We start from the raw sequence: 26,090 nt of genomic DNA, 5'->3' as shown, positions 1-26,090 counted from the left end.
GACACAAACTGCTGGGCAAAGTGGATCGTCAGTGCAAACCCAGCCTTATTTCTAAGAAAGCTACAAATGAGGGGCTACAAATGCCTGACAAATGAGGGGCACATTCAGTGTGCCGTGGTGTTACTGACAGCTCCTTCAACTCACTTCCAGAACAGAAAGGGTTACAACTAGATTGGCAAGGACAGGACCTTGAGCCAAATGGTTTCTTATAAATTAGTAGAGAATGATCATTCCATCTTAGAAAGCTAAACCTTTACTCTGGGAATTAAACAAAAAGTCAGGACATCAGACAATGTGAGAGCTTGAGGTGACCTTCATGGTTTGCTCCTCGGTCCAGGAGCCACAGCCTCAACGGTCTGTAATTTGGTAGATAATGTGAAGATGGGAAAAAGTGGAGTATGAGGCCTGGTAGATGTGTGGCATGAATGGAGAGGACCAGGGTACACGGTGGAGTGACTCTCAAGGAGAACAGCTGATCATAGCCACGTAGGAATGGGAGTCTGGAGGCGATGACGGCCCCAGGGACACTGAATGCCCAGATCAAAGCCAGAACCTGAACGTGATGACTTATAGACCAGGAACTCCCTCTACACAGGAACTGCTGAGCAGTGTGAGAGGCACGGTCTGCTACAGGCATTAAATACTGCCCCTCATCTACCATCTTGGGATGCCCGATCTTGGGCAGAGTCAACACGTGCTGGCTGTTGAGCACTGACCCCAGCAGTCTGGTCGGCAGGCTCTGTACCTGGAGTTGCCTCTGAGAGTGAGGCTTGGCAGCTTGGGAGTTTCACAGGGAAGACGGGGAAGAGAAACATTTGATTAAAGCTGGCATTGCCTTGGCTCCTAAGTAACTGGGACACCTGTGTGTGAATGCACACGCACCCAAGGCTGGTGCACGTGAGGGTGAGCAAGCAGTTGAGCGCGAGAATGTGCCAGGAGCGCGTATCTGAATGTGTGAGAACATGTGACTCTCCAGGAATGTACGGGTGAGAGAGAGCATAGGACATAGATTTAGGGGCCGAATTAAATCTTGGCAGAGACAACCGTTTCCACAAAGGAATTATCAGGCTGGCCCAATGCCAGAGGAGTGAGTCTCTTCTGTGGCTACCAACCATTTTTGAGCTCCTGTGCCAACTGCTATTCTTACAGACCGAAGGCTGTGTAACCTTCTGAGTGTCGCACCTCCCGGCTTAGAAGTAACAATAGCAGCGTAGGTCCCAGGTGAAGGAGCAAAAAGAGGGAAAGCTTGGAAACACTCATATTTCAGCAGACTTCTGTCTGGGTTTACAGTACAGCCGAAGTAACTGGGAGAACCGTGCCCTGCCAGGGCAGGCATGGATCTGGGGCCATCACCTGCCTTTGCCCACGGGCCTCCCATCCTCCCAGTTAAAAAATTCAGACTGAAGCATGAAAGTTTTCGATCATTAAAAAAATCACTTACTTTTTGGGCAACTTGACCTTCTTGAGATCCTCCCCAGCAGCTGGATTAACGTGAGCAATGTGGCACCCCAGGGCCAGAAGGGTTCTGTGATGTAGCAGAGGGAGAGGAGAAGGGTCAACTTGCTAAAAGACAGCAAGAACCCTAACCTGCATCTGAGCTGATCAACAACCATGGTGTATGTGTTATTTACTATGCTAAGTCCTTCAGTGGCATGAAGAATCACCATCTCCACTCATTTATCAGAATGCGTCATGTTTTCAAGGCAAGAGACATACCTTTACAGTGTAGTTATAAGGCATTAAATCACCCACTCACTGTTTAGTCCACATTTAATTCGATTCAGCACTCACTTTAAGGTTTCCGTTGACATTTGTAGGTTATAATTCTTCTCAGTTTCAGGCAGCTTTGAAAACTCCACAAGACAGGGGTGTTGTCTTTTATTGTCATCCCGTGTCTAGGTGACAACATAAGAAAAACATAATTTAAGTTTTGACAACAGGCACTGCCCCGGAAAACAGAAAAGGACACACTTTGAAACATGGCCCAGGCAATCCATATAGGGCAAGACAAACACAGTTATTTGCTGATAGGCAAATAGACCATCTCTCCCTCTAGCAAATGACACACATCGTCCCCAAGTTGCCAGCAGCTTGTGCTCTGTGGATTGTTTCTACTCAAGTGTCTGTGTTCAGAACATACTCTCATAGAGAAACAATTTTACACATGGTAGCCATGTTCCTGCCTACCCCAAATTCATGGAACCATAATGCTGCTGCAGGACAGCATTCTTTATAAGGGACTACATAATCTGTCCAGGAGACACCACTGTCCCAACAGAAATATAAAGTCAGCCACAAATGTGAACCACATTTATAATTTCAAGGTGTCTAGTAGCCACATGAAAAGAGCAAAAATAAACAGGTGAAATTAATCCTAATGATATATTTTAGGAGCACCTAGGTGGCTCAATCAGTTAAATATCTGACCCTTGATTTTGGCTCAGGTCATGATCTCATGGGGTTGTGAGTTCGAGCCTGCACTGGGCTCTTGCTGACAGTGCAGAGCCTGCTTGGGATTCTCTCTCTCCCGCTCTCTCTTCCTCTCCCCTGCTAATGTGCACTTTCTCTCTCTCAAAATAAATAAACAAACTTAGAAAAATAATATATTTAACCCACGATAAAAAATATTACCATTTTAGCAAGCCATCAGTATTAAGAAATCATTTCTGAGACAGTCTATAGGAGTTTCTCACAGCAAGTCTTCAAAATCCAGTGTATTTTATAACTACAACACATTTCAATTCAGATGAGTCGCATTTCAAGTGCTCAGTAGGCATTTGTGGCTCATGACTATAGTACTGGATAGAACAGATCCAGACATTAACTAATTAAGTCATCCAACAAACATTTGTCAAGTGTCTGCTATGTGGTAGGCACTGAGCTAGACATTAGGAGTTCAGTGGTGAGCCAGGATAGCCCCAGGCCCATGAAGAATACAGTCTAATGGAGTAGAGAATAGTAATAAAATAACCCTAATAATAAATGTAATATTGCAGCTGTGAGTAGTTCTCTAAAGGAGAGGTCTGTGGTGTTATAAAAGCACACAGCAGAGACGTAGTCATCTAGAAGGAGACTATTTTACGGTAGCTATATCGATACCAGTAAGTGTTAGAGTGCAGGGACCCTTTCAGTAACTAAGCTGGAATGTTCATAATTTGAGGGTGTCAGGGTCATAGGCAGCTTCAGAAATCACCTATCCTTATGCCTTCAGACATGACCTTACACAAATCACCCAACACAAAGTCAGTTTACATCCTCTTTGAAAAATGCTTTCTAGCACAAGAGATTCTGTAACCTGAGTGCCTATTAATCTTAGTGATATGTCTGAAAACAGTATTAAACAAATTCTTATTCAAAACAATGAATCAGCCTCTTTTCACCCCCCCCCCCCACACCATGAAGAGAGGACAGCTTTTTTCTGAAGAGGAAAAGGGGATGTGAGGGTTCTGAAGGAGGCACCTGACAGTGCCTGATATTCCCCGAATGAAGGAAGCCATTTTCAAGTAAGAAGGGAAGTGAACCCCCAGTTCTGTCTTCTCAGAGCTGGCCTCCCCCACACCCTTGACTGCACTTAGATAACTGAGTAAAGCTTAGAGCAAAAGCTACACAGAAGGCGGTAAGAAGGAGCAAGGTTGGGCTCATGTGGTTCCCTTCCTCATTCGAGTCTTTCAAGAACCCTCCCCAGCTTGGCCCCTGGAATGCATACCTTGCCAAAAGTCCAGCCAAGCTCTATTTTATTCATTCCCCAAAGTTCGTGGATGTTTTCAGCCAGCCTGTCTCGGATCTTCTCTAGGTGAGGTGGCAAAACCACCTAAAGGAAAAGGAACAAGTGTGAAATCAGCAGTATACGAACCGGCTGTACTGAAATCTAACATAAAATCTATGTGGATGAGGTGCCGCAGTTGAATTCCCTACACGTCCCCCAGGAGAGGCTGCTTGCAGAGGCTCCTTCCCAAGAGAGGCTGTACGATTCCAAACCACTCTGCTTGACCCAGATGCTTCCAGAGATTCCTTCCTCTCTGGGCTTCCTTTGTCCATCCCTTCTCAGTCTTCTTTGGAGATATTTGTGTTGTGTGTTCTTGATATGTGAATGCTTCCCTGGGCCTCACCTCCCCTCTCTCTATGCTCTTTCCTTGGGAGATCACACCCAGCCACAGATGATCACTCTTTTTTTTTTTTTTTCCCCAACGTTTTTTTATTTTATTTTTGGGACAGAGAGAGACAGAGCATGAACGGGGGAGGGGCAGAGAGAGAGGGAGACACAGAATCGGAAACAGGCTCCAGGCTCTGAGCCATCAGCCCAGAGCCTGACGCGGGGCTCGAACTCACGGACTGCGAGATCGTGACCTGGCTGAAGTCGGTCGCTTAACCGACTGCGCCACCCAGGCGCCCCAGATGATCACTCTTAAGTGCGTATGTCTCCAGCCATGGTCTCTCCTGAAGTTCAGACTTACAGTTCCAGCTGCCTGCAGGATTTTCCCAGTAAGCAAACCCAATATACCATTCAAAACTGAAATCATTTCTGGGGCGCCTGGGTGGCTCAGTCAGTTGAGCGGCCGGCTTCAGCTCAGGTCATGATCTCGCGGTCCGTGAGTTTGAGCCCCGCGTCGGGCTCTGTGCTCACAGCTCAGAGGCTGGAGCCTGTTTCAGATTCTGTGTCTCCCTCTCTCTGCCCCTCCCCCATTCATACTCTGTCTCTCTCTGTCTCAAAAATAAATAAACATTAGAAAAAAAATAAAAAAAACAAAACCGAAATCATTTCTTTCCTTCAAAACCTTTTCTCTTTCTGTTTTTCTCTTTTTGTTCAGTGGTCCACCATTGCTTCGAGTCTAGAAGTCATCCTAGTGTCTTCTCTCTGGGGTATTACTTGGACCCCCAGCCCCATTAGATCAATCACAAAATCAATCATGTTCATTTTTTTTAATGTAGTTTTCACACCCAGCATGGAGCCCAATGTAGGGTGTGAACTCATGACCCTGAAGATCAAGACCTGAGCTGAAATCAAGAGTAGGACGCTTAGCTGACTGAGCCACACAAATGCCTCTGATCATGTTCATTTTTGAAGCATCTTTTTGAAAGGCTCCCACCTCTAATCACTCAACCTCATTATTTTCTCTTTGGACCATTGCAAGACCCTCACAGTTTGGTCCCCCCAACTCCTGACCAATCTACCCTCCGCATTGTGACCAGAGTGAAGAGTCTACAACAATAAAATCACGTCAAAACACTTCCTGGGTGTCTGCAAGTGTTCCTTGAACTCCTAAGACACAGACTAGATGTGTTAACCAAGTATTGAGTGTCCTCCTTCAGTTTTTCCACCATGTCCTCACAAACACATCCTTGCCAACCTTTGGAATTACTGCAAAAGATCACACTGTTTCACAGTTGTGTCTTTGCATATGCAGTCTTCACCTTTATCAATTTCCCCAATGATACACATAAAATGTGCGCGCGCGCGCACACACACACACCCCTCTACACCACAGAGCAGATGACAAAGACATTCTCCTAGACCAGGCTCCAGATGGGGGTCTCTGAGCCCTTTTTCCAGCTAGGCTCTATCCTTGGGCCTTGGTCTCAAGACCCCAGTTGGAGAAAGTATCCTGCTAAATCATTTTGGTGAGAATCCACCACCCTTGATAATGGAACAGCCCTCCACCTACTTCCTTGTCTGATGGAATTTCCTTCTCCCTCACCATCCTCCAGGTGATATCAGATCACTCTGGCCTGCCTACAGACAGAATCCCGGGAGGTCAGTTTAATAAGAATCCATCCCAACCGCTGATGCTTCTCTTAGTAATTTCTCTTCCATTGGCTCTCACCACCTCCCCATCTTGCTCTCCTTGGCTCTAAAGCCCTGGTTGTTCTTGTTGTATTCAGAACCGAGCCCAGATCTACACTGGAGATCCTCTTCCCCTATTTATGCAGCTCTTAACTAAAATCTGTTTTTACTGCTTTAACTGCTGCCCAGCTCTGGTTTTAATCCCAACACCCTCAATATCCATCCTTCTCAATTTAGCTCAAACGTCCCACCTTTGGGAAGTCTTCCCCAATTACCTTCATGGAGAGTTTCTCCATGTTTTCCTGGCACTTTGCTCATATCTCTCCACAAAGGTCATACACTGGGGGCCCAAGTTTTTTCTCCTTTCCTTCCTCCTATGTTTTAAAATTTACTATTACTGCTTCTGCAGCAATAACAATAATAGGTCTTATTCCCACGTTTATCCATTGACAACTTTTAAGCAATGGGAGATTTCATATAAAAATTCAGATATCTAGTTTGCTTGGAAGATCACAAACACTGGACCCACACTTTTGCCTGGTAACCATCAGCTGGAGCTGAGAAGCAGTTTCTGAGGGCTTGTGCACTTGACATACTTCACTTCTGTATCACCTGCCTGGCCCTTGCAATGCCCCCTCTATGACAATGGTTATTAGCATTTCCACTATTTACAAAAATCCTGATTTTGTTTTTCTTTTGAGGCACGGTAGCTTCTGGATAAAAATTGCTTTTGGTAAAAAAAAAACAAAAACGTGTAAGTGATGTATATGAGATCATGGAGGAAAATTGCAGTAACATATTTAAACTATGTGTTATAGGGGCGCCTGGGTGGCGCAGTCGGTTAAGCGTCCGACTTCAGCCAGGTCACGATCTCGCGGTCCGTGAGTTCGAGCCCCGCGTCAGGCTCTGGGCTGATGACTCAGAGCCTGGAGCCTGTTTCCGATTCTGTGTCTCCCTCTCTCTCTGCCCCTCCCCCGTTCATGCTCTGTCTCTCTCTGTCCCAAAAATAAATAAACGTTGAAAAAAAAATTTAAAAAAAATAAATAAATAAACTATGTGTTATAATCACTATTTGGCTTTCAACTAAAGCCATTAAAAATCAACTTAATGCAATTATCAAAAGGGCAACATTAATAAGTGGCATGATGTTTCAATAAGGAACAAAATGGGGAAAATTATTAGCCAGCAAATTATAACTGTATTTGGGCTTTGTTGGTAAACACAGAGAATCTGTTTAAACTAGGTTTTCCTTAGGAGATCATGGACTGCAAAGGGATTTCCATGTGGGAGGAACCAATGTGGGAGACAGTGTGGAACAAGGCCTCCACAAGTACCCCAAATCATAGTTTCAGTGACCTCAATTGGTTACTACCTGGGGCAGAGTAATGCTGGCTTGCTAACTGCCTTAGGGTGTCTGGGGCTGGGCTGCCTGGAGTTGACTCCTTTTTGCCTGTGTTCAGCCAGGGGCTGGGGTGCTTCAAGCCCTGGGTACTGTTAGTGCCTAAGGACAGGGCTCCAGTCAGCAATATTTGGTCTACAAACTGGTTACCATGCTCCAGGGAAAATGGAGTTGACTATCCATATATATGTTTAACTTCTCCTTTGATAATAATTTCACAGAATAGTAGGTTCTAAAAAATTATAAGGTCTCCTTCGAGATAATAAATTGTACCTTTCCAAAGAGAACTTCCCTATGATTTGATTTCCTGGGAACAAGTCCCTAGTTCCAAGGTCCATACAAATTCAATTTTGGGTCCTGACATCAAAGGTTTTTCTGGCCTGTTGATTTGCCTGCGATCTTCAATTTTCAAATCTTCAGTTCTGCACGTTTAGACACTCTTTCCACTCTTTGGTCAAGCCCTCCTTCCCACCCTCATCAAAACACCCCCCCCCTTTTTTTGAGGCCCACTTCTTCCAGGAAGCCCTTCCTACCACACATCTCTGATTATTTAGTGAGGGGTGGCACAAACAAGTAGGTGCCACGTTCATGCTCTTTCCTCACTAGGGCCCTAGTGGCCTTGCATCCATGCAAAAGCTAGTTTCATTCTTTGGCTCTCAGGCTTCGTATCTAGATTACATAGGAACCAGAGGATCTGATTTCTAGGATCATCTCTGGCTCACAAACTCCTCCCCAGTTTCCCATCAACCTTCTCAACGCCAACTAATTTCAAGGTGCCGCACCAGGCTCTGTGAAGCAGGCAGAGAAATGCTGCTTTACAATAATTTTTATGGGAATTCACACATGGGAATTTGCTGCAGGAGGTAAGAAGCAAATTCACGAACATGTGCGCATAGCTGAATGTAATAGGGTCACATGAATATTATGGGAAAATAACATGCTGGAGACCTTCTACAGGTCAAAAGAGCTATATTTCCAAAAACTACTAACCCCTTGTGCTTCAGAGACAAGACCCCATCGCATTTATTTTTCCCTAACAATGAGAATAGTGATTTGAATAGCACCAGTGTGGAGGAAATACTCAAAGCTGTTGTTTATGCCCCGTGTCATAAGCTTGTGAGTGTGTCCCTCTCAAAAGAGGCCCTGGAAAGGCAAAGAAAATGTCCGTTTATCAGCACCTTCCCCTCATATATACCACCTCATTTCTTTCAGTTTTATCTCCAACTCTTCTCCTACACACTCCGCCTCCTCCAAGTATCCAGCCACAAGAGAATATTTATCACCACCTCTGTTGTTTTGAAGTTTAAATTCCAGTTAACAGCATAATATTAGTTTCAGGTGTACAATACAATGATTCAACCCTTCCATACAACACCTGGTGCTCACCCCAAGTGTAAGCCTTAATCCCCATTACCTATTTAACCCATGCTTGCAACCACCTCTCCTCTGGTGACCATCAGTCGGTTCTATGTAGTTAAGAATTTGGTTCTTGGTTTGCCTTTTTCTTTTTCCCCCTTCACTCATTTGTTTTCTTCATTTCCATGTATGAGGAAGATCATACGGTATTTGTCTTTCTCTGACTTATTTACCTTAGCATAATACTCTCTAGCTCCATCCAGCCGTCCAAATGGCAAGATTTCATTATTTTTATGGCTGAGTAATGTCCCATAATTTGGCTCTTACAGACAATGCTGCTATCAACATCAGGGTGCATGTACCCCTTTGAATTAGCATTTTGGCATCCTTTGGGTAAATATCTAGTAGTGCAATTGCTGGGTCGTAGGGTAACTCTCCACCTGTCCCTACTTTGTGTTTCTACTTCTAGACCCTTACCCTATTCCCTTTACTTCACCTCTGCATCCCTCCCCATTTAAGCTTAATAAAGGCCCTGGTGGAATTCTAGCCTCACTAACTAGACTTCTAGAAATATTCTAGCCTAACAGGTGTCTCTAGCACTTACTTGTGCATACTGTTCGTTTTGCATTTATTACATTCAGGCTTAAAAAATAGCACATTTGCTTTTTACCTCCTTAAGGTAAAGGAGGTACCCTCCTTAAGTGGGTTGTGAATTCCCAGAGAATACTGCATATTTGCACCTGTACCTCACAGGGCCTTGCATGTAGCAAGTGATCAACTTGTGGGAAATCCTGAAAGAGCTCAATGTATGCATATGGTGGAAACATGAAAAACAACAGTTGTTCACATCACATGATGATAATACTGAATGCATGACAGGAATGGTTCAGAGACAACATAGGGAGAAGGATTTAGCCCTAGGATTTCATCTACCTGGGTTGCCTGCTCGAACCTACCTGACTGGTGTCTATGGGGCATGGGATGAAAGAGGCTTGAGAGAGGAACTGGGTGGTACCCAACAGATCTCTAACTCCTTCAGCATCGCGTTTATATTCTTTGACAGGCTCCAATCTCATCTTTTCTTTTGGCAGTAAGGCTTCGTAGCAAGGGGCATAGCCAGAGGGAGGCAGGAACTTAAATTCTCCATGACGTCCACCCATCAGGAAACGTACTCTGTACCATTTGGAAAGACCAGGAAGACAGAGGTCAAAAAGAGAAATCCCAGCCTCGATAAGAGAACATTCAAGATAAACTACCCGTCCCCCGCCCCCAGCAATTATTTTGTGGGAAAGTGCCTGAACTCCGATTCAGTACAACGAAAATCCTGAAGTATGCAATAAAGCATTGGGGAAAACTCTCAGTCTATGATCCTCAGGTGACCCATGTCAGCTAAGTTCTTAAAAAAGTTAATTCATACATAAATATCATTAGACTTTAAAAATAATGTTTTTCCTGGGGTGCCTGAGTGGCTCAGTTGGTTAAGCATCCAACTCTTGATTTCAGCTCAGGTCACGATCTTGCAGTCATGGGTCTGAGCCCTACATCAGGCTCCAAACTGAGCTGAGTATGGAGTCTGCTGAAGATTCTATCTCTTTCTTGCTCTCTCTCTGCTCCTGTCCCCTGCTCATGTACTCTCTAAAATAATCATGTTTTTCTTTAACCTAGTAGACAAATCATCATTAAATATTACTAGACTATTGAAAAGAGTAGCAGTGATGAGGAGAAGGACATTATTCTCTGACAAGATCATGTTAAAACTACAGCATGAGGACTTCAAATCTTTTTACTTGAGGGACATCACTCACACATCAATTTTTAAGATGCAGGCAAAAGATGAATACCAGGATATTAATTACAAATGCTATATATGCCAAGTGATACCTTGCAGAGGCTGCAGTTCCCCTAAATAGCCATACGAGGGCGACTCTGAAGAAGCAACAGCAGGCGGTCATAGCCATAGGCAGCCAAATAGGTATGAAGTGTTTGCGCACTAGGGTACCAGTGCCTTTCTCAGGGGCACCACCACCCTGCTGGCATCCAGGCCTGACACTCTAGTCCACTGCAGCAGTGCCTACAGAGACCTCCCAGAAGGGAGAGAGACACTTGGGGGCTCACAGTGATGCAGGCACTAAATTTCCAGTATACTGAAGTCTTTCAATGTTAATTCAGCATCTGGCTGCATTTTAGCCTTATGTATATATAGGTTCGGTTAGGGTTATAGGTACACCCCAAAGCTTTCCCTGCAAGGAGGAGAGGGTGAAAGCGAACTATTTCAAAACAATACTTTATATTCTCCTAGGTTTGTAACAAGAAAGAGAGCTTTTGCAGATCAACTTAATGAGAAAATATGACCACAGTTTTAAGTAATTAAAACATGATGGGGCGCCTGGGTGGCTCAGTCGGTTAAGCGGCCGACTTCGGCTCAGGTCATGATCTCGTGGTCCGTGAGTTCGAGCCTTGCGTCGGGCTCTGTGCTGACAGCTCAGAGCCTGGAGCCTGTTTCAGATTCTGTGTCGCCCTCTCTCTGACCCTTCCCTGTTCGTGCTCTGTCTCTCCCTGTCTGAAAAATAAATAAAATGTTAAAAAAAATAAAAAAATAAAATAAAACATGAAAAGATATGTAGCCCTGCAGGGTCAACACTAATATCACACAGGAAAAATCAGTATATACACATAGCCTCTGCATGCAACCCTCACACCCTCTTCCCTCCATTTAACAACGAGTGATCGAACCCATATGACTTGCTGTTCTTTGCACTGGAGACTCGGCAACGAACAAAGACTACAGTGCCCCTGGTGTCACAGAACAGGGATCCAACTAGAAAAACAGTCATAATTACTGATTGGGAGATATTGAGGAAGGAATAAAGAGGGCGATGTGAAATAACTCAGGAAAGAGGGGAGGCTCCTAGACTGCAGTCAAGGAAGGCCTCTCTGAGGAAGAAACATGAGTTAACCCTGTGGACTAAAGAGGAGCTAAGGAGTTTAAAATCTGGAAGAGCATTCTAGGCAGAGGCATAACATGTGCCAAGGTCCTGAGGCAGGAAAGAGCTTGGGTGCAGAGCCCAAGGGGCATGAAGTGAGGTGGGAGGGTGCGGTGCTAGATCAGGTAGGGTCTGTGAGTCATGGCAAGAAGATGAGATTGTATTCCAGGCAGGAAGCTTCTGAAAGACTTTAAGAAGAAATACAAGACTCTTCTAGCTGCTGTATGTGGACAGGTTAGCAGACCATTTAGCGAGTATTTGGAGGCAACTAGTGATGGTGGGAGGTGAGGATAATCGGTTGAGCCAATGTGATGATGGACAAAACGGAAAGCAAAAGCCAGATCCCATTTTTGTCTTGGAAAGAGGATAGTTAGGGACTGCTGAGGGAGTGAGGGCATGTTTGCAGGGGGCTGAGATATGTGGCGAAGGGTTATGACCTAGCAAAGCCCTCACAGCAAGACTCTCCACCAGGCCTCACTTTCTTTAACTAGAATGTTCTGGTAGGGCAGCCTTGCAAGAGAGTCTCAGTGTTGGCTGAGTAATCATGACTGTGGAAATAGCCTAATTATGAAACTGGAAAATAAAACTCTTTCCAAGTGGGAGACATTAAAGTTTTTTTTTTCCTTCCCAATACAAACAAATTCTTTATCCAAATAGCATTTTAAACAATGCTGTTTTAAAATTAATTATAGAAATCATAGGACATCTCCCACTTTCCCATTTTCAAGTACTAAACAATGATATAGAATTAGAACCACAATTGTCCCTTGTGGACGTTCCTACATTAAATGTTACGTAACGGGGCATGCTATATGTGTATTAAGAATATGAACGATGACATTAAGACAAAATTGAGTCATTAGCCTGAAATGTTACTAATTTAGTGAACCTTCAGGAAATAATGACTAAGCCTTGAAATTATCGGTTGAGAACTTCCCGATTCAACTGAAACACAGCAGATTGTGTTACTGACATATTGAAACTGTGGGATAGAACTAGAGTTTTTTGAGCAAAAAAGAGAGTGTAGGACATTTTTTTTTTTTTTTTTTTTTTGCCTCCCTCTTCTCCTTGAGCATCCTTCCTGTGAGAAGCTGAATGCCCAGGAGCTTGTACAGCAAGGGTATGAGTATTCTTTGTTACTCACTAGTGAATAGATTCCAAGAACAAGTAAATGATCTCCTATGAGGTCTTCTGGCTGGACTTAATTATTCATGAGCTGTCTTGCCAGCTCTGTTTAGTGTTAAAATTTCTCTTACACTTTAAAATCTGCCATCATCTTCTGGATAGAGAGCAAATCAAGAAAGCACAGAGAACATAAGGAAAACCATCATTTCTGGTTTTATATTCTGTTATTAAAAAGAGAATAATTTGGTTATAAATCTTCATCTCATCTCCTCTGATGGCCACAAAAACTGTAAAAGGAAAAATGTACATAACCAGAAATTATTGTGTACTGTTCACTGAAGCATTTGTCTCCAAACGTCATTTCCACTGTCATCAGTGGGTGGAAGGAGTGGTCCTGGGTTGCTTCCAAAGACTTGCCAGACAGAAGCCCTGCTCTCCAGCAGGGACTGGACAAGACCTGTGCCAGGTACACCCGCGGTCCGTGGCTCCTTCCCTCGCTACCCGCAGTGCCTGGGAAGGGCTCCAACAAACGAGCACTAACAGTGGTGGTCCTCCTCATACCTCTCTCCGCGAGATCCAGACTGACCACGTCAAAGGAAATACCCAGAGATAAAATGCAGGCTTGAAGGGGATAATCAAAAGAAATGCCTGCAACCCACTTTAATTATCTGAAGATATTAAAATGGGATTCCCCCTCTTAGAGTTTTAGCAGAGGTCCCAAAGGCAGATAAATCAGAGGATGCCAGTATTTTCACACCCTGAAGTGAGATGCTGGATCCGCTACGAAAATCCATCCAAAAAGTTATGAAACAAATGCAGCTGTAGTCTACCAGGTGCCTGCACCCTGATAAGAAAGGTAAAGAATTCATTTGGAGAGAACTGTCAGGGAGAAAAGGCAGGGAGTTCTCTCCTATCTGAAGTCAAATGAAGAGTGCTTTAAGAACTATTCAGAAGCTTTCAAGTGTCCCCCTGGAATCCAGTGAGGGACATGTTTGCCCGGTGACAGGCAGAGAGGGAGACAGAGAGAGAGAGAGAGCACGAGCGGGAGAGTGAGCGAGCGAGAGTTGACCTCAAGGGAAAGAGCTCCCTTCTGCTCAGAGCGGGGCCAAGGACTGTGTTCCTGGAAGGCCAGACAGACTCCACAATGAGTCAGCTGTCAGCCATCTCAAAAGGAAGTATGCCCCGAGAGGCAAATCACTGATCAGAGATCAGAAAGGAGGTGAGCAGGGGAGGTGGGAGGCCCCGTGTGCGGGGAGGGAAACATATGTAGAGTAGGGCTTGGGGTCAGCCAGAAGGAAGCAGCCAGCACAGGTGGTGAAGCCTGTGTAAAAAGAACTGCAGCGAGATGCTTCGAGATGCTCCAGCCTGAGGCTCCAAGGAGACCACAAAGGCCTCAAACGTCAACTCCGTACAAATCTGAGTTACCTTCTAGCCAAATAGATGGGATTTTCATATGGCCGAGAAGCCTGTTCTTATTCTTAAAAGGGGCAATAAAGGTTACAGAACAGGCAGAAGGGCTTATCCAGGGCCACAAGTCCAGAGCATGGATGTAGAGGGTAGCAAGAAAACAACAAAGTGACAAATAACTAGTCTATTTCTTTTCATAAATCTGGCATCTGGTGCTGAAGGTTTATCATTTAAATCCTTTTTCCAATTAGGATGTAAATCTCTCTTCTCTAGGTGTTCTTCTTCCCTGCTTCTTGGGTTCCACTGCATCTCCCAGCCTCAGAAAATGTTAAATTTAAAAATAAAAAGGTAATTTGAGAATTGAGTTCATTCAGATTCATTCTTCTTGATCCTTGGATTTTTCTCTACATTAATGGATTTTCAAATCAACTTAATTTAATCTCTTCCACTAAAGCACCTGTTATCTTCTGGAATTCTTCCTAGAACTCAGGACATTCCATCAGCTCTTAAGGGTGGTTTTCCTCCTAAAGTGATTAGAGTAAGTGGGTCCTTAGATTCTTCGGCCTCCGAGATGAGCAAAAGCTTCCATAAGAGTCTCCAGGGAGTACTGAGATTTTTGGGAGATGTGGGGGAATTTTTTATCTACTTGACTGATTTTGAAAACAGAGAAAATTTTATTGAAAAATCCCTGCTAGCATTTTCAATTCAGCCTTTTGAGATTTAGACATTGTGGCTTTCCCATTTGCAGAAGGGACCAGACTACCTATTACAAGTTCCCAGATTCGAAAGACGGATCCACAAATAAAAACAACACAGCAAAAATCAAGACACGGCTTTGTTATGCTCCAGAAGGATGACTAGGTTTCCTTATCCATGGCTTACTAGCAAACGTGTGACGTCACTTGAGTCTCTCTTCCTGAATATCTCATTACTCTCATCTGCTAGTGAAGCTCTCCCAGACAGCGGGGAAGGTGTTCCAAAGAAGAAAAGGAGACAGGCTGTGGTTAAGAGGACAAAGAATTAATGAGCTTTGGCTGACCTGAATTCAACTCGTAAGTCGTGATTCATAACCGCATCGTCTCGCTAAGACGGGAAAACAATCTGAGTTATGTATGTTCCCACATTCATCTTTCCTTCTGGCCAGTGTTTGATGAAAGCCCAGGGCAATCATCATGTTCTCCACAGAAGTATATTTATCTCAGTAATAATTTCCACAGCATTGACCACAGCAAGCTGGAAATAGCTAAGCTGTTGGTTACCTGAATTTTAGCCAAGGCTGGTGGATACCAACAGAAAACAAACAGCAACCACAAATACCAACCACCTTTGGATATTGTTGCTTTTATAAATTAGCAAGGGCCGGTAACAGAGCTATGTCAGACCGTTAAAATAGATCTCTGGGAAATTTAACTATGTCTATAAAACATATTCTACTACAGCGATGAACTCATCCATTTTCTGAGAAACAAAAAGTATCACCCAAATCACTATATCACTATACGTTTCACTATACATCGTGGCTTCCGCGTCATGTTCTCCACGTGCTTCACGCCATGACGCCATATTGCAGGGTGAGACTGCCTTTTAATGAGGGCTTGCTGGCATTTAAGTAACTCAACCTTTTGGGTGGTCTCCAAGGTACACATGCCTCATCCTAAATTCTGTCCTATAACAAACTGTGCTGTCACACTAAGGGCCTACTGCATGGATAGTATCCACACACAAACCCCACGGAGAAGAAACCTAAGGAGGCACATTCATAATAGTTAGAAAAGAGAGCACGTATTGATCTGTGGATTTTGTTAGTAATTACTCATGCTGCCTTTGACTTCGCTGTGGATAAATCTAATTGAAAAAGATTTTTTGCTCTTCAGTGACTGCTTACAGGGACATCTTAATCAGGTGTTATTAACAACATAGTTTGTAACTATACAAACAATTATGGGGTCACAAATTCATGACTGTGACCTCAGTAAAGACCAGTGAATAGGAGGAAATGGGGCTGTAAAAGAGAAATCGAATTTCGAAGCCACACCAAAGTTGAAAATAAACACGAGAGACAATTCTGAATGCTTCTATGACAGGAGAAGGACCTCTTTCTAGAATGGCATAATCTTGTACCCTGCTGGAAGAGACACAATACAACCAAGCAAGTATTCTACTTACTATATTGGTGAAAATAGTAATTTCTTTTCAATTGTCATAAATACACACACACACACACATATATTTTATAGGAGAAATAAAGTTTTGTTCTTGTAGTTTTTGAAGTTACACTGTGGGGAGGAGTATGATCCTTCAACATGTAGCACTGCTTTCAGAGGGTCTCAGCATTTCTGTTCTGCCTTCCTCACCTTGACCACTCACGATGGAACTTGGCACGGGACCGAGGACCAGAGGACTCAGTTGCCTGATCAACTGTGTTATTCAACATATTTCAGTGAGATTAACTCATATTTAATTAACTTGGAATTAACATCTTGCTTTCTCTCTCGCTTTCTGCACAGCTGAGTGAAAGTAGTATAGAGAGACTTCTGGGTTTCAGCACCAAATCATAGTTTACCAGTTGATGTAAGAGTAAGTACTGGTCTACTGATCCTCTTTGCTCACAAATAAACATCAGTCCATTGGCTACTCTTCAACACAAGACCAGCACTGGGAACGACTGAAGACATCATATAAGGGGCTGTATGTACTTCAGTAAAATGTATTTCCCAAATGTGCAGGCAATTCCATCTCTCCTCAGATCATATTATGTTCTGAGAACCAAAGACAGGAATATGTCAGAGGTGACATTTTCCTGAGAGAAAGGAGGCCTGAAAGACATCAAGTCCCACTCATTAGCTTACCACTAATTCAGGTGCTTTAAGCAAGAGGCTCTCATAGCTAAGGTAACAACTTTTCAAATCAACACATCTGGACCCTTCAGTTTCTTAAATTCTCTTACCAGTTTTGTGCCTTATAAATGGGTTAGACAACTCATTTTTCCTATCCTGGAACTTTGTTTCTCTTTTTCCTGGGCACTCAGAAGGCTGCATGCCCTGCTGTCCCAGACAGGAGATGCTAGAAGCATCTTCTACATGTGGATATGGTGGAGTCGCCCATTTCTTTACCTGCCAGCTGCAGTTCTTTGCTAAGAGATTTCAGTTTAAGTCCTCACCAAAAAAAAAAAAAAAATAAAAATAAATAAAATCACATACTTAAAAATCCTATCTCATTTCTCTGAAGGAGACTGGATGGATGAGTTCATGATTAAAAACCATTAGGCAACATACAAGATTGGATGTACTGATCTCTAAACACAAACTACTTAGATACCATTAAGCCGGCACACTAAAAAAGGTCCTTTTCTCCAGAGATCTGACTTCTAGCTAAGCCCTTGTCTCAGATGAGATGCTTGAGAAGTAGGTGTACTTGCCTTGAAAATAAGTAAAACCCAGCAAGTGGGATGTGGTCAAAACCAACAGAGAAGGGAAGGGCAGTGATGCTGGGTGACCAAGGCCATTAGCTACCTAGGCCAGTGTGGTCCTGAGAAGTGACTGCTCAGAGTGATCTTGTTTCTCTGAAGAAGGTACTGAGTCAACAGGTGGATGACCCAAACGCTGTTACATCATATGCAGATTTCTGCTCATTCTCTTTCTTCCTGGGCAATCAAGTGGGGAGGATGTACAGTGGAACATGTGCTGGTTCTCCCCCGACTGCCAGGGGTCTCTGTTCCAATCAGTTCTCTTTGGGCTTACAGTGTCTCTGTCTTGCAATAATGTTCCTGGTTTTCTAAATGCTTCTTATGGATATCAGCGAAGAATGGGATGTTATGCCACGCTTAAAACTGGAGAACTGGAATGAAATTCTAATGGGTATGTCCTCAGCAGACAGAAACACAGATAAAGAACTCACAACTCTAGAATACAGTCCCTGGGGTAGACAGAAGATTCGTTGGCTTGCAACAGTACTGAGTAGGTTTGCAGCCCTAGTAAGGTTTTACTATCATTGTTCTCCTTTTGTTACAAGAATCTCAAACAATGATAATGTTTAATTTAAATTTATTATATCCATCGACATCAACATGTTTATAAATATGTATATGTACTGTATACTGTATCACTATGTGTGCAAACATACATTAGCTTATGTGTATGTTGCATATCTATATATGTGTATATATACTATGTGTATTTGCATATCTGTGTCAAATTCCCAAGGTTCAATATCATTTCCAAAGGATAATTCTTTATTTTTAAATTATTTAACTGAAACAGAACTGAAATTTCATCCATTAGAAAAATATATCAACATGTCTTGCTTTATCAGTCTACCTGAGGTGCTGAGGACTATCACAGTGCTATCACTTTGGAAATCCATCCCTCAGATGCTCGCAGCTCTGAGATGGCATCTTTGTGGTCCAAGCTCTAAGTGTCTGCTCTCTACAACTCCCCTCCTTTTATGGCCCTTTCCAAGGGCTTCAATGGAAACCAGTTTGATTCTAACTGTGTTGATTCTAGTTTTCCACTCATTCTATTGTAATCTCTTTAATAAGCAGGGATCGAGAATGATTAAGAAAATCTTGGGGAAGAAGAGTCACAATGGGGTCTTGTCTTGACATTAAATTAATGGGGTCTGTCTTGTCTTGACATTAAAATATATTGTCAGGCTAAAATAATTAATACAGCATCCAACTGGTATAAGGAAAGGGGCAGAGCAACAAACACACTAGTTAGCCATAGTATGTAGAAAACAGCTTGTACAGCATAAATCCAATTTAGTGTAAAAATATTCGGATGTATGAATAAAAAGGTAATAGGGTTGTCTCCAGGTTGTCCAATTTTGGGTTCTTGGTTATTTCCTTGATTTACATTATTTTTGTAAAAGGGAAAAACAAAGAAACAACAGGAAAATAAAGCTAAGTGTGAAAATGTAAATCGTAAACTGGGAAAAAAGATTTGAAACCAATAAGGCAGTATTTTAAATAGTCTTAACATACAAAACATTGAAATTCATACCAGATAAGCAAAGAACATAAAAAATATTGGGTTGAAATACTATCTAAGAACAGTAAGCATTAAAAATGCTTAACCACACAAGTAATCAAATAGAAAATTAAAACTTTAAGTTACAATTTTCTCAAATTAGCAAAGATTAAAAATAACCCATAACAGTAAAAGTTAATGAAGACTCAATCAGTTGGGCATTCCCATATGTTGCTTTAAATGATACTACAAGGCCCAAATCCTTTATCTGAAATCTGGAGTTGTGTTTCAGACTTCAGAATTCTTTAGATTTTAAAGAAAGTATACATATTATGTATTAAATACAACCTCTAGACAGGTGAAGGGCTGTACCCCTTAATCAAACACATTAATATTTCTGCAGTTAAGTTTGTAAATATTCAAAAGAAGAGGAATAAATGAAAGATTAAAAGCAACCTCATTTCTGTTGATGACAGTTTTGACAACAAAATGAGTTTAGGTCAGACTCTGTGGTGAAATGAGTTATGAAAAAATTCATGGGTTTCAGAACTTTTGAGATTCCAAAATTGTTGTTAATTATTTCTGAACTGTTCCATACAATCTTCCTGAAAATCTACTTGGCTATGTGATTATACATTTATTATTTTTTAATGTTTATTTTTGAGAGAGACAGAGTATGAGTGGGGTAGGGGCAGAGAGAGAGGGAGACACAGAATCCAAAGTAGGGTCTAGGTTCTGAGCTGACAGCAGGGAGCCTGATGCCGGGCCTGAACTCATGAGCCATGAGATCATGACCTGAGCCGAAGTTAGACGCTTAATTGACTGAGCCACCCAGGCACCCCTACAAATTTAGACTTTAAAAACTTCATAGCTTTTGACCTACTTCTAGGAAGAACTTAACAGATACGCAGACAAAAGAGTTATGCTCAAGGATGTCCATCATAATTTTATTTATAAAGATAAAAATGGAATTAGCACAGAAGTCTAACAATAAAGTAATGGCTATATTATGGGACAACCAAATGACTGGCTATAAAAATTGTTTTTGAGGAGGATACTTAAGGAGTCAGGAAAAGGCTCATTATGTATGGCTGAATGGAAAATAATGAAGACATAAAGCTTCATATTGAGTGTGATGTCAATTAACAAAGCCTCATGGGGTGCCTGGGTGACACAGTCAGTTGAGCGTCCAGCTCTTGATTTTGGCTCAGGTAACAATCCCAAAGTTGTGGGATCAAGCCCCACGTTGGGCTCCATGCTGAGCATGTAGCATGCTTAAGATTCTCTCTCTGCCCCTCTCTCCTGCTCACGTTCTCTCTCCAAAAAAAAAAAAAAAAAGAAAGAAAGAAAAAAAAAAGCTCCCAAAATGTGTAGAATAAAAGACTTGAAACTAATAGCAGAGATTATAGTTAAACGTTGGGATTGTGACGTTGTTTTATTTAGCACTATATCTTATAAATTTTTAATAACGAGGATGTAATTTTTAAAACAATTATTAAAACAAGGATCTACATAAGATTGATGTTATTCATCTTCTTATTTGAAGACATTACAAAACCCTTGGTGGTAGGTAGGTATTCAATGACTATCTACGGAGTCAGTGATCCTGGATTGCTCTCCTGCTTTCAACATCATTTTGGTGGGGGAGGGGGAGCGGGGGGGGGGCAGTCTGGCTTATGGTGTGGAAGTCATGAGGGACACTCCCTTGCTCCCTGACTCACACGAGTGGTGGGGAGGTGGGCTAACAGCCACTCCCCATGAAATCACAGCCATCACTTACTTGACACCTGCTGAGAAGCTCACCACAGGGAAGAAGAGCCCATCTGTGTTGAAGTTCTCAAACATCCCCTGCACAGGCTGCCCGTTGATGCGGAAAGAGATGCTGGGCACCCCAAGGTCGAGGCAACAGCTTACCACGTCGTCTGATCTCAGGAGGTGCTGGTTGATGGAGGCCACGGCTCTGGGTATGCGGCCTGGTGAACAAAGAACAAGAAGGCGTTGTGGGACTCTAGAGAAGGCTCTCACAGTGGGAGGTGGGGAGGTATGATGGCACACAGGAGGTCTGGATATGCTCCTGCATTTGCAATTCAACTTGGCTTTCCCAGTGTGAGGGGAGCAGTGAGAAATGATTTCCGGAGCTTGTGAGTGGGCAGCCCAAAACAAGAGGAGTCTCAGAGGAAACTCAAACTGCCAGGAATGAGAACAAACATGAATTCAACCCCCTCAGTGTGCATTCAGATTCTGGCCCAGTGTCTGAATTAACGAACAGATTGCTTTGCTAGTTGTGGGTCCTGCAGTGTGAGTGCGCGTGGGTTTACTCTCAGATGCCCAAAGATCTCGCTCTCTTCCATTTCCTGTAAAAGATATGGCCACTCTGGCACTGGACGCAGGAGCCATCAAAGTGAGTAACAGCAAGGTCATCCAGCCATTAAACTATGCAGCATAGTTTACTTGTTTTAAAGAATTCTATTAGTTCATATAAGCAGTGAAACAAAGGGTCAGTTGTACACTGTGTTGATGATTTTTGTCATTACTGTGTATATCTTTAATAGGATGATTTATCATTGCCTGACCTAACTTACAGTCATGAGAAAATCACCTCTCAGGATTTTTGTGTCACACCATCTCATTCTGGAAGTTCTAAAAGTAAATTATCCTAACTCCCTCACCCATCTCCCTACCACGGTTACAATTCTATTGGCAAGAGAGCAATGAAGAGGCAGAATTTAGGTATTAAAATGGACTTTCAGGCAACAAAAATTATAAAAATGTATCTTATTTTTTGATGACAGAAGTAATACATATTCATTATAAATGTTCATTATATACAAAAATATAAACAAAGAAAAAAATTTAACTCAATAAAAAATGCTTCCACTTTCACACACACATACACACTTTTCATCCAAACTAGGATTTTGTGGGTTTTGTGACTTTTTCTCTACCTATCGTATTGTAAATATTTGATTGTATAATGGAATATTCACTAGAAACTGCATTTTAATGGCTTCATCATATGCCACAAGGTAATTAAAAACCCCCTTATGATGGGTACGTGAGTTGTTTATAAATTTTGTATGCACATCTATGCTATATAATCTTTCTAATCTCAGCTATGAATTATTTAATGTTTCCAATGGTTAATGCTATTCTAGTAGGTTCTAAATTAAGTGGTGGATTTTAAAATAGCGAGGGGCACCTGGGTGGCTCAGTTGGTTAAGCGGCCGACTTTGGTTCAGGTCATGATCTCAGAGCTTTTGAGTTTGAGTCCCGCGTTGGGCCCTATGCTGACAGCTCAGAGCCTGGAGCCTGTTTTGGATTCTGTGTCTCTCTCTCTCTCTCTCTCTGCCCCTCCCCAGCTGTCACTGTCTCTGTCTCTCTCAAAAATAAATAAACATTAAAAAAATTTTTTTTAAATAGTGAAACTACTACACTATCCTTAATAAAAAAAAATATTATTAAGTATCCCCTTCTGGTTATTGTGGGCAACTGACAAAACCATATTGTATTTCCCCCCACCCTTGTACAAACGTGAACGAGGCTCTACGTGGTACCAGATACCAGGCTGGGGATCAAGGACTGAAGACCCAGTTCCTGCTCCTAATAAATCCATAATCTGGTGGGAAATAAACATTCAAATAAAGAATTACAATTCAGTCTAGTTAGTGGAATGAAGGTGTACACAAGGTGATGCTTCTAAGATACAGGAAGGTGCCAAATCAGCCCAGGAGCATGGGACAAGAGTCAAAGATCCGCTATATAAGAAAGACTACTTCTTACAGAAGAATAGTTTATACAGAAGGATGGAGGAGACCTACCTGTGTGCGGCAGGTGTGGGGACGGATAGGAGCTTGGGGAGTAGATGCAGAACACAGCCGGACTGGACACACAACTTGGACTGTTTGCACCACACCAGGTGAAATGACACAAAATAACGTACGCAAGGCACATAAGCCTGAAACAGCCCCAGACTCGGTTTTTGTAACCTTGTTTCATTCCTGAGAATGAGGAACAGGTTCCTTTAAAACACAGCAATCTAAGCCAAATTCTACGACTGCAGAGGTCTGACACCTTTCCAATTTCTCTGAGGAGACCGAGGGCCCTTGGTTCCTTTTATGGAGTTGAGGTATCCCAGGTCTCAATTATCTTTTCTCCCTTATCATGATCAAGTCTGTTATGAAAGGAATCTATGATATTAAAACTCAGCCAATCTTGCTACAACGGTCTCATTCTCAGTATTTCTTATTTTCCCATTAAAAACCAATCTTTTCTGCTTCAGTTGTTTCTTTCTCCTTTAGTTTAACTTCTGGATAATATCACTGTAGTCATTTGAAAAAAAAAATCCCAAGAGATTTCTGTGAATTTGGGAAAACCAAGAAGCCACTGAAACGCTCGGTTGGTCAACTAGCTTTATTTTTTTCAATGTTTATTTTTGAGAGAGACAGAGACCGAGCATGAGTAGGGGAGGGTGCACAGAGAGAGAGAGAGAGACAGAGAGACAGACAGACAGACAGACAGACAGACAGACATGGAATCTGAAGCAGGCTGCAGTCTCTGAGCTGACCGCACAGAACCTGACACAGGGCTTGAACGCATGAACCACGAGATCATGACCTAAGCCAAAGTCGGACGCCCAACCAACTGAGCCACCCAGGCGCCCCGGTCAACTAACTTTCAAGGTATTCAGATCCTTGCTGGCTAAAAATACAAATGAGAAGGTCCTTTACTGTTCTGAGACTCACATAAACTAGGACAAACTGACAGTGTTGAATTGTGATGCCAGCGCCCTCTCGTCCTGGCTGCTCAAAGTGCACTGTTGGCTTCCCTGCCGGCCAGAACCTCAGCCAGTAAAGACAGAGAGCAGCTTTCACGAGGGATACTCTTCATCTACAGCAGTGCTTTGATGCCATCGGAAGCTGAGTTCCAAGCTTTATTTAGCCCTTAAGATGCCATAGTTGCCAAGTGCCTTCCCGAAGAATGGCAGCCGAGAGCATTTCTCCTGTCTAGTTCCCTCCCTTGGTGGAAAACAACAACCAGGATGAGCAATTATACCCTTGTGGTAAACACCACTGCCTTTTACAAAACTCCTTTATTCTAAAAGAATGGGCACCGAGTAGAAGATCATCAGTAGGCCAAGTGAAATCATGGTTTGAGCCTATTTTTAAAACATATGCAGAATACAGAGTTGGGACTGATACTATCCAGAAACTAAAGGGAGACAGTGGATAATTACTGGATAGGAAGCATGTACTTAGTGATTACTTAGAGCAATGGTTTGGGAAGTCTATTGGAATAAAAAAAAACCCATTTCATATAATATTCTTGTTGTAAAATATCATCTGATAAGGTATACTTAGTTTTAAAATGGGAGCAGCGTGAAGGTTCTCAAACTAGAAAACAAGGGAATTGTGCAATGGCTTTTACACACTGTTTTATAAATCTGTTCTCATCTACAAGAAGAAATCTCTAACCCCATGAGGGCTTTCAAGGCTCCAAATGATTCAGAAGGGTCCTGTACCCCACATTTAAACAACATACTTGTCCTTTAAATTGCTCTGTAGTGAGGTGGCATTGTGGCAGGGAGCAGAAGGGGATCACAGAGGGCTGAGTTCAATACCAAGTCTTTGTCTGTTACCTGAAGCTGGGCATGTAATTTTACCAGAAAATCAGATTCCACCTCTATAAAATGGGTACCGTGTTGCCCACACTATTGTTAAGAGTTGTTTGTAAGGTACCGTAATTATTCCCAGGACTTCAATGAAACAAATGACTTTTGTCCTGTATGCCACTCAAAAGGTTTAGCATGTAGCAATAACTGGGCATTTCTAGAACCAGACTCTCTGGGCTAGAGTCCTAGCTCTGTCACTTACTGTGTGACCTTGGGCAAATCACTTACCTTTGTCAACTCAAGTTTCTTCATCTGTCAAGCGAAAATAGCGTCATGAGGTTGTTTGAGTTTTGGATGAATTATTCCCTAAAGAGGGATTAGAAGCATGCCTGACACATCATAACCCACAGTAAGTACTATTATTGCTTTTGTTTCTGAAGCTCTAGAAACTTTAATTACTAGGCTAACAGTAGAGAAGAATGCCAGAATGCTGTAGGAATGTCTTTGGTATTATGATGAAAAAATAACACTATGGAGAATCATGGCATTGAGGGCTGAGTCCAGAAAGAGACTCGAAAAGTCACTGTATTGAGTTAATAAAAATGAGTAAGACCCTTTTGTGAAGAGAATGCTCAAAAATAGTCACTTTCAAGTATGTTTCATGTATGTGACCCTTTAGAACAACCAACAGAAGGGCTAGTCTATAGAAAGGAAAGCAAAGGAGTTACAAAGTCTAAATCTCTATAATCCTAGCCACAGCCCACCCAAACAGGCTGGGGAGTCCTGTAGCCTCTCTTTGTCTGAATAAACTGCCCCTGGCTCAGAGGCCTGGGCCTACCTTAAGGTCCCGGGAAGATCAGAAAGGCCATTCCAAAGCAGCATTGTAAGATAAAGGAAAATCTCACTTTATCATAGGCTGCACATCTTCAAATTGACCCAAGGACACATTCCTGCAGGATTTAGCCTCTTCTGATGAGTAATGTAGGCAACTGATCAGCATTTCCACTGCCCCAGGCACTGCAGAATTTGGCACTATCACGCAAACACAAACACAAACACTCTGGCATTCGGAAGGAGAGAGGATCCAAACACGTAGAAATGCTGGTGTTCTTTAGCCACTCCTTGGGTCCTCTTCACAGAGCAGCAGCAGGGCTGGAAGGGTCTGAGTCACAGTGGGGTGTGCCTCCACAGCTCAGTGCTGGGACTCATCTCAGGAGGGAGACAGGTAAAGACCCTCTCATACAAATGTGATTGTTGAGCTAAATGATTTAAAAGTTTAAAAAGCCAGACATCATAATAAATCAGGAAATGCAATTTTACTCCATTCATTTCCTGCATCTCTTATCACTCGGGAAGGTAGATTCCTCTGCTTATTCCAACTGCACAAGGGGAAAAGGTATTAAAAGGGAAACGTAGACAGATTTCTTTCTGTGAAACTGTCCCCCCAGCCAGGAACATACTA

General features: G+C 42.6%; 1 protein-coding gene across 19 annotated transcripts in view; it reads right to left on the bottom strand.

Annotated features, from left to right (window-relative positions):
- Positions 1-26,090, bottom strand: part of RYR3 (ryanodine receptor 3) — a 529,106-nt gene that overhangs the window by 207,526 nt on the left and 295,490 nt on the right. For all 19 annotated transcript variants that reach the window (XR_006704802.1, XR_006704801.1, XM_045450137.1 and 16 more), the window contains exons 19-23: positions 20,801-20,993; positions 9,494-9,710; positions 3,707-3,811; positions 1,792-1,895; positions 1,442-1,525 (exon numbers count right to left, since the gene is read on the bottom strand). Coding sequence is in view for 17 of the 19 variants with exons in the window: in XM_045450137.1 (XP_045306093.1) it covers positions 1,442-1,525; positions 1,792-1,895; positions 3,707-3,811; positions 9,494-9,710; positions 20,801-20,993 (703 nt within the window). In the remaining 2 variants the exon portion in view is untranslated. The remainder of the gene's footprint in view (positions 1-1,441; positions 1,526-1,791; positions 1,896-3,706; positions 3,812-9,493; positions 9,711-20,800; positions 20,994-26,090) is intronic.

This window comes from Leopardus geoffroyi, chromosome B3 (assembly GCF_018350155.1).
Source record: "Leopardus geoffroyi isolate Oge1 chromosome B3, O.geoffroyi_Oge1_pat1.0, whole genome shotgun sequence".
Classification (NCBI taxonomy): domain Eukaryota; kingdom Metazoa; phylum Chordata; class Mammalia; order Carnivora; family Felidae; genus Leopardus; species Leopardus geoffroyi.
This window is presented reverse-complemented; position numbering and strand designations above follow the sequence as displayed.